This window comes from Mus musculus, chromosome 14, assembly GCF_000001635.26.
Source record: "Mus musculus strain C57BL/6J chromosome 14, GRCm38.p6 C57BL/6J".
NCBI lineage: Eukaryota > Metazoa > Chordata > Mammalia > Rodentia > Muridae > Mus > Mus musculus.
Genome location: NC_000080.6, coordinates 70076550 through 70085715, shown reverse-complemented (window position 1 = coordinate 70085715; position 9166 = coordinate 70076550). Strand labels below are relative to the sequence as shown.

At 51.5% G+C, this 9166-nt stretch overlaps 1 protein-coding gene across 3 annotated transcripts; it reads right to left on the bottom strand.

Moving 5' to 3' along the window:
- Positions 1–3102: 3102 nt before the first annotated feature.
- Positions 3103–8399, bottom strand: Egr3 (early growth response 3). Of its 3 annotated transcripts, NM_001289925.2 has the most exons (3): positions 8118–8399; positions 7640–7692; positions 3103–6820 (listed from the first exon to the last, which is right to left on the bottom strand). In NM_001289925.2, exons 2-3 carry the CDS (start codon positions 7677–7679, stop codon positions 5811–5813), a joined length of 1050 nt encoding a protein of 349 aa, NP_001276854.1. In that variant the 5' UTR covers positions 7680–7692; positions 8118–8399; the 3' UTR covers positions 3103–5810. The 3 variants fall into 3 exon arrangements, with proteins under 3 accessions (NP_001276854.1, NP_061251.1, NP_001276856.1); NM_018781.4 differs by lacking the exon at positions 7640–7692; NM_001289927.1 differs by lacking the exons at positions 7640–7692; positions 8118–8399 and adding an exon at positions 7841–7921.
- Between the last annotated feature and the right edge of the window lie 767 nt (positions 8400–9166).

Below are 9166 nucleotides of genomic sequence, written 5' to 3'. Positions count from 1 at the left end.
CTGAGATTGCTAACCAAGCTTTCAGTTCTATCTCTGTTAGTTGGAAAGAAATGGTGTGTCTGCCCTAGAGTCAGGGTCTCCTGGTAGCAGATAGATGGCAGGGACTAGAGAAGCCAGGGTCATGTCTAAGAGAGTAACATTCAGGGACACATTAGAGATATTACTGCTAATGAGGAGAAGCCTTATCACATCGCCCCTACCCCACCCCACCGCTGTTCTGTCACTAAACTGTAAAGATGACCAACTTGGAAACAGCAGAGTCAGGGAACCTTTAAACAAAGGGGAAAAAAGCTTTAAGAGCTAGAACACAGAGAGAAGCTACTGAGCCCAGATGTTCTCCTGGCCTCTGTGTTTGATGGATGGGTGAGGCTATGTCCTCTGGGGGATCCTAGGGACAGTCTGGCCCAGGGTCTCTGAACTATTCCTATTCTTTCTGGAGCTCTCTCTTCTCTCTGTACAAAGACTGAACTTTCTGAGATGACCCCTTGCGGTGCATGTCTAGGATGATATCCTAATTTAAAAAACCCTATGGTACCTTGTAGAAGCCACATTCCCCCTGCTGGTCACTAGGGCTTTGCCAGTATGATTGCTAGCCTTTGGAACATTCAGGGGTCTCTTGCTTTCCTTATGCTTATCAGTCAGGAACACTAGGGAAGTTCATCAGGGCCAGGTTCACTATTCTCTCACCTATGCAGGCAAACCCTGAACTATCAAAGAGGGAACACTAACAACTATTCCGAAGCTAATGCCTGTATCCACCAAAATCTACCCTGTGGTTCCTTTTTACATACCTGTGAATGTGCACACAGACACACAAACACACACACACACATATTCATCACTACCATATAAAAATATACTCCTCACAAATTCTTTAAAAGTATCTCATTTATGCCCAATCACTAAGTAAAATGTTACATTGCTCACTCAGTAAACTTTTGCACCCATCGGTTCAGTGTGCCACGCCAGATGTGGTCCATGTGTGCATATGTCTGCAATATCCCTTCATTCTCCTTCAGTGTTGTTTGGAACAAGCCACGGCACTATCTGCCTATACCTTTATGCCTCATTATGTCCATTTTGTCTTTAAGTTTCAGGCTGGGAATCTCTTCATTACTTACAAAACCCAGGCAGGTTGGGTAGCTAGTTTGATGATATCTGGGGCAGCCTTATCTAGCTAGCTACAAAGTTTGAATCAGTGATTACACCACACTGGGTTGGTGCCAGCCAGGCGGGCTGCCATATTGCCAACTAACCCAGTGGTTGAACTAGGTTGGGTTGAGTAATAGCCACCAATGGGAAGTGAGTTTATTAATCATTCAGGATAGTGCACTGTTGATGAGCATACAACTTTGAAGGCCTGGTTTGATTGGAGAAGATATGGGTGGGGCAGGATGCTAACTATGAAGACATCCTGTGATGATATCTTCAGTTTCAATAAAATTCACCTGAAAAAAACACACAAATCTGGAAGGAAACATCTAGTTCAGGAAAGAGCTGGTCTATAGGTTCAATCACTGAGACTTTTCAGCCACCTTGGTCTCCTTCTGTTCGGAGAATAGCTTCATGTCGTGGTATGTAATGCTGGAGTTTGGAAGGGGAGAAAAAAAATAATTCAAGATGGCAGCCACTAAGTGACCTAGAACTGTGTGGGTTGGAGAATTTAAGATTATGTGTTGTATTCTCTGTATTCATCTCACTTCAGAAACTTTCTTTTCTAGGGCCACAGCCCATCACCCCCTCCACCCAGCTCTGGCCTTAGCTTAGTGGTAACTATAGCCAACCTGAAATGACATTCATATTCCTTAGTGAGACAGGCCTGCATTAATAATAGCAAGAGTGATTTTTCTGATGCTGGACTGGCACAGTATGTGCGTGTATAGCCGAGACTGACTCCCCATTACAATCTGGTGCTGTGTTTCCATAACCCAGAACAGATCATATATCAGATACATAGAATTTTCTATAGGGCAGGCAAGACAGGGAGGGAGAGGGGATTGAGTTTTCTAAAGAGTGGTCTAGAGTTAGAAAGCATCCTTAGTACAAGCAAAAAGGAAAAGACAAATATTCTCTTAAAAGCAATGGCAAAAACCCTAGGTTAACCAGGGAAGTAAGTTAGGTATGAGGGAAATAGCTTGCAGGGCATGGAAACCACTGTTTTCAAGGGAGATAGAAATCAAGAGATGCATGGGTTGACACTACACAAACTTTCCCTGTTCTATGTGGGCTCTGAATCTCAGAAGTCCTTTCTCCCTTAAAAGCATCAAATCGGGGCTGGAGAGATGGCTCAGAGATTCAGAGCACTGACTGCTCTTGTAGAGGTCCTGAGTTCAATTCCCAGCAACCACATGGTGGCTCACAACCATCTGTAGTGGAAACCTATACCCTTTTCTGGTGGGTCTGAAGAGAGCAGCAGTGTACTCACATATATAAATAAATCTTTAAAAAACAAAACAACTCAACAACAACAACAACAACAAAAGCATCAAATCTTTAACTCCTTCATAAGACTTTCTAAGGACTTTCTTAGACATTGACAAGTAGTGAGGACTCTGGAAAGCCTGTTCAAGTGGGATTAAAGCTGGAGGACTTTAAAACCAGACTCCCCTCTTCCCATTATCTGACCACAGAAAAGCTGCCAGTCTCCCTGGTTATCTTGCCAACCCTGAAGCACCCCTGTCAAGTTTCCACCTGCCTCTCAGGCTTCAAAAGCTTAACCAAGAGACCTTCTCAGTACTTTTCCAGAGGCCTTTCAGGGTCTTGTCTTAAGACCAAGTACTTTAGCAATCAGGAGATTTACCCATTGAAACCATAGAGAAGGTTCTAGATTTAACTCACTGCCCTGACTTCTGTGAATTTAGTTTATCCATCCTGCTCATCTAATTGATTGGCTAGTCTGAGAATCTCAGAAGGGTGGAGTGGAATCCTCACCGAATCAGGACACAGAACTGGACTAGAAACACTAGAACCCACGCAGAATTCTGAGCCCCGCCCAGGGACATTAGTTCTGTTCTGAGAATTTTCAGAGGAAGAAGCATAAATTCAGGCACCACAACCTATCAACCAGACCTCCAAAGCCCCAAAGAAAACAAGACAAAAAGACCCAGGCCAAACCAAAACTTTATACCATGAAAACAAGAAATAAAATGAGATTTAAAGCCCGGCTGATTGTCAGCAAACACAATATATTTACTGTATTGGCATTTGCTCACAAGGCAAATGGGGCAACATTACACCGCTTCAATATTTGCTTTTAAAAATGCTGTTTTCATTAACTATATTATATTGGCATAACAATGTGACAAGAAGTAAATGAAATGTTGGTGAAGAACCTCACCTTTTCACAATATCAAGCATTTTTTTAACCTTAGTATAAGGTACTATAAATCCAAGAAATAAAAACATCCACAAAATATATTACATCTGGTTTGTCTTTTTCTAAGTACTCAACTGTATACAAAAGTCTTTCAAAAAATATCATTCCCCATAGGTTTTCCTGTTTAAAACCTGATTTTTTCTCTCAGTTCACATAAGTTAGAGTGCATTTTCTTTTGTTTTTTAAACATGCAGACATATAAAAAAATCGGGATAGCACAACCTTTTGGCAACAAAGTTTTTTTTTCTCTTAGTTTAGCTTAAATGTCTGAGAACAGTTTTATTAAAACAAAGGAAAAGTCAGAGTTATCATGCAGTGACATGCATATTCCAGAAGGAGGAAGAAAAAATATTAAAGGATATTTGATTCCTCCTTCCAGCTTTGAACTGACCAAATTTTGTGTGTGTTTTTTAAATAATCATCACATTATAAAAAGTATTCAGCAAAATACTGTCTCTGCAAAGAAAGATTTTACCCTTCAGCTGAAAAAATATGGGCCCTCCTGGCAAACTTCTCCTTCTACAAAAAGCCCGAGTACCTGGAAATTCACAATCCCCCATAATCCCCCGCAATCCCCGCTCTTCGAGTTTTTCCTCCCTTGCACTAGAGTCCTTTTAGTATTATTTATCCACCACCAAAAGACGGTGCTTTTTTAATTAAAAAAAAAAAAAACGTGGGAAACGCATAAAGTGACTTTAAAAACAGACATTCTGTAAACTCCAGACCTTTTGTCGCTTCTCTCTGGGCAGCTTACTGGCCACAGGAGAAGTGGTGCTAAATAGGAAGGATACATTCAGTCAAGACTGCTGGAAGCTGTGTCAGAGAGCACCCTTCTCTTAAGTCTCCACTTCAAAAGGGCCACCCTGTGTGGAAGGGCTGGACAGGACAACTGGGGTTGAGGGCTCCTGAGAAGAGGTGAGGTAGGGCAGGGAGGTGCGATGGGGCCATGGAACAGATGTGCCTCATTCAGCAACACAGATTCATGCAAAAATCCCCATCTATTTTTTTGAGGAAAATTTGAACAGAATGTGTATGCATATACACACACGAGTGCACATATATCCACACACATACACAAGTAGATATAATCTCATCAGTTAACATTTTCATAAAAATAAATCATTTAAGCTGTATATGCCTACAAATTCTCTTTATTCCAGTGCACTGCGCTGGCTAACCAAATGCCTTAGGTTTGATCTTGCTAGGAATACGGAGTGTGTGTTATGTAAATATATGTGTCTAAAGAAACACACACATACATCTACATACACACGCAAATATCATATACATACACTTCACTTCTATCTGTTGTGTTGGTGATCAGAGAGGGCAAATGAATAGAGCCAGCCTTCCCAGGAATGGGGAGTGGGTATGTGACAGAGACAAACTCTTGGGTGGTTGATTGAGGCCTGCCTTTCTGGGTAAAGATCTTGAGAGACTCAGTGAGAACCTGAGAGGGAAAAAGAGAAGATGGGAGAGAGAAAGGCAGAGGGCAAGCTCAAGAACATAGATTTTGAAAAGTGGGACGGAGCAATGATTTCTTTTTTTAAAAGGTGGCTCTTTCTCCCCCAAAGATCAACCTGTCCTGAGGCCTAAGAGGGAAGCGCTCGGAAAGGGAGGGGGCTCTAAGGGGCCAAACCCGAGGCGGCGGCAGCAGCACCACTGCAGCTGCAGCATCCGAGGCATTTCTGTAAGAAACATTATTTAAGGAGCAGATGGAAGACCATCTCCTCCGGTCACATGCAGGTCCTTAGCTTGGGACATCTCCCAACGGCTTGGGGACCCTATGTGAAGAAGAGTTTAGGGGTAGACACAGCCCAGTTCAGCTCAAGAGTCTCACACACGCGTGCGCGCGCGCACACACCGCACTCACTCACACACACACACATACACACGCACACTACACACAGGCGAGCACGCACACACTCGCGCGCATCACCGCACGCAAGCGCGCGTGCGTGCGGCGGGCAGCAAGCTCTGCGCTTTGGTGCGCTCCTTACCCCCTCCCCCTCTCGGGTGTTCGAGGGGGAACACAGGGAGACACTGGAGGGGGAAAACAGTGAGGTGCTTGGGTCTGGCGAAGGTTAGATGGGCCCCGCCTTCAGTCCCCCGTAGGTCCTTGGCGTGGCTCAGCGGCCCCTGGATCAAGGCGATCCTAACTGAACAAAGCGGGCTAGACGCCACCTTTCCGCCCCCACGCCTTGGCTAAGAGGGGGGCAGCAAGGAGAAAGTGCCTCCAGCCCTAGCCCCCAACCGCCGGCCGGTGTGAAAGGGTGGAAATGGGGGGCGTCGAAGGGGGAGGCAAGGGGGCCGCACGTCCAGGGCGAGATCAGGGCGCGGCCCCTGCGCCTCAGTGACTGGCTTTCCCCTCTGCTTTCAGGCGACCAGCCAGGAGGCACTGGAAGGGAAAAGAAGGGATCTGGGTGCCGGATCCTCAGGCGCAGGTGGTGACCACAGGGGCCAGGGACACGGTGGGCGCCGAGGATGCAGAGGGCGCACCCCCTTTCTCCGACTTCTTCTCCTTTTGCTTGAGGTGGATCTTGGCGTGGCGCTTGCGCTCGTCGCTGCGCGCAAACTTGCGCCCACAGAACTCACAGGCAAAGGGCTTCTCCCCGGTGTGCGTGCGGATGTGAGTGGTGAGGTGGTCGCTGCGGCTGAAGCTGCGCATGCAGATCCGACACTGGAAGGGCTTGTGGCCCGTGTGGATGCGCAGGTGCCGGGTCAGCTCGTCTGAGCGGCTGAAACGGCGGTCACAGCCTTCCGCGGGACACGCGTGGGGCCGCTCGTGGAGCGGGGTCTTGCTAGGCCGATTGGGGTACTTGCGGGGCCGGATGGGCTTGAGAGTGAGCGGCGGTTGGGGCAGGCTGCCGAATCCCGGGTGGATCTGCTTGTCTTTGAAGGCCTTGATGGTCTCCAGTGGGGTAATAGGGGGTGGGTTGACCCGGATGGGGTCCATGCCCTGGAAGGGCTTATGTTCCGGAATGGAGCCCATGTCGTTGGGATGGTGGTACAGGTTGTAGTCAGGAATCATGGGGAAAAGATTGCTGTCCAAGGCCGGCTTGGCCGATTGGTAATCCTGGGGGGAATAGGCGAGCCCAGGGTTTCCCTGGGGGTCGTGGAAAGACACGGGCTCCGAGTAGAGATCGCCGCAGTTGGAATAAGGAGGCAGCGCCGGATACATGGCCTCCACGTCTCCCTGAGGAGGCTGCACCATGCTAGCCGTGGACGTCTGCGTACTGAGCGCCCCTGAGGCCGGGGGCACCCCCAAGATGCCGGCACTCATGAGGCTAATGATGTTGTCCTGGCACCAGTTGGAAGGAGAGTCGAAAGCGAACTTTCCCAAGTAGGTCACGGTCTTGTTGCCGGGGGCTGGCTGGAAAGAGCTCGAATAAGAGAGTTCCGGATTGGGCTTCTCGTTGGTCAGACCGATGTCCATCACATTCTCTGCGGAGAGCGGGGGAGAGAGGGGAGGGGTGAGTGAAGCCGAGCCGGCTCCCGGCCGCGGCGCCCAGGTCCTTGCCCAGGAGTAGAGGGTGCGGCCGGCTGGAGTGCGCAGCGCGTGGGGTAAGAGGAACGCCGAGCCCGGCGCAAAGCGGGCGGTGCCGCGCTCCCCGGCGCAACCTGGATACAGCAAAATACTACGGATCGGGGTGTGGAGTGGCTCCGGCACACACACCGCACACGCCGCGCACACACTCACGTACCACACACAGACACGCACGCGCGCAAGAGAGCATTGTTGTTCTTCCCGAGGTGGGGCGGACAGGTAGCTGCAGCTACAGGTAGTTTCAGACCCGGAGCGCGCCCGGCTCTCGCTCTCCAGCACACACAACTCGGCCTCTTCCCCCGGCCCTGTCTACTCCAAGACGCCGCGCCTTCATGCCCCAAGCGAGGTCCCCCTACGCGCGCTGAGCCCGGGTGGCCGACCCAAAGAGCTTCGACGCTTTTGTCCTCGGAGCGCAGAAGGGTGCCGCCCGTAAAGGGAGCCTCTCCCGGCCCCAGTCTCCTCCCGGCCTGAAGGAGCTTTCTGCTCGGGCTGGAGGGGAAAAGCCTAAACCCAGCTAAGGAGAGTGGAGAGCGGCGGAAAACCAGCCCATGTCTCCACGGCGGGAGCGGCCGCCGTTCCCAAGCTCCCGGGTCCCAGGATCGCCCCCGGTGGCAAACCCTTTCCCCCGCCCCGTGGGTGAGCCCCCTCCCTCTCCCCACCGTCCCCACACCCCCAATGGCTTTGCTGAACGCCCCGGAAAGGCAGCGTCGCAGTACCTCTCCCACCGTGGGGACTCCACGCCGCACATGGCTCCATCCCGGGTGGGAGGCTGAGGGAGTAAGGAGGGGGGAGAGCGCGGGTGAAAAAGACGCTGGGCTCCTCCCGAGAAAGGGGGCTACAGCACCACGCCTTGCACGCAGCCCAGCGATCGGGCCCCCTGCGTGGGGAGGGAGAACCCCAGAGCTGCTCGCACCTACCTCCCTCCAGTCGGCGGCTGCCCCCACCCGGGAGAACCGAAGCCTCAACCGTGGCGTCTCCAACCAAGCCTTCCCGATCTCGGAGGGCGGGAGGAGTGGGTGGGAAAAGCAACTCGCCCCCCAGAAAATTCCCAGCGCGCCCCCCATCTTTCCATCCGTCTCTCCATCCATCCATTTCTGCATCCATCGATATGTGCATCCATCGCTAGCTCGCTCCCTCCTCCTCGTCCTCCCCCTTTCCTTCCTCGCTGCCTCGCCGCCTCACCGCCACCCTTACCTGTAGCCATCTGATTGTAATGGGCTACCGAGTCGCTGCTGCCGGAGAAGAGGTTGAGCGCGCTGGGGATCTCCTCGGGGTACAGATTGTCAGGCAATTGATTTAGCAAACTGCTCATGGTCACCGGCAGCTTCTCGGCGAGTTTGCCGGTCATAGCACTCCCGAGCTACCGCCGCCACCGCCGCCGCCGCCACCGCCGCCGCCGCCTGTTCCTAACGCAGCTTCCAGGCGAGCGGCATCCGAGAGGCGATCCGTGGTGCAGGGGAAAAGCATGCGAGAGGGAAAGTTCGGAGGGAGGGGGGAGTGAAAAGGGGAAGGGGTGGGTCAGGGGAGGGGATCTATTCTTTTTTGGAGGGGTGGATGGGAGAGGGGCAAAGAGGGTAATCCTCTCGGGTGCCTCGGCTGGTGCGGTGCGACGCTGGGTCGTGGGGGTGGGGTGGGGCGTGTGCGAGGAGTGGGATGGGGGCTGGGCTGGGGGGGTGATCTAGGCTCCAGGGGGTCAGACGCGGCTTCAGTATTGATCTCACAGACACGAGCCCGCCGACCCCCCCCGCCCCCCGATCTGCCACAGCCGCCGCCGCCGCTGCCGCCGCCACCTCCTCTGCTGCTGCTGCCGCCGCCGCTGCTATCACCACCAACCAGCCCCGCCGCTTCCTAGCTAGCTCACTGCTGCCCAAAAGCTCCCAGCCAGGGAACTCCACCAGTCTATTTATCTGAGCCCCGGGAAAGCTCCGTGACGTAGCTGCCCATATATGGACAGACAAAGCCCAGCCGAAGGGGCGCGACGTCACAATGGAAGCTCCTCACAATGGAACATTAGAAAGCAGGAAGCGGGCCGCAGCCAACGTGCAGCGCCCGCACCGCTCTCCGTTCTTTAAAAAAAAAAAAAAAAAAAAAAAAAAAGTCAATTAGATTAGAAAGAAGGAAAGCGAGAAGAGAAAAAAGAAAGAGGGACGAAGCCGAATGCAAAGCGCGCGATGCGCAGTGCACAGTTGAAAAACCCTGTAACTAAACATGTAGGTTTTTATTTGAGGACAGCATTAGAGACA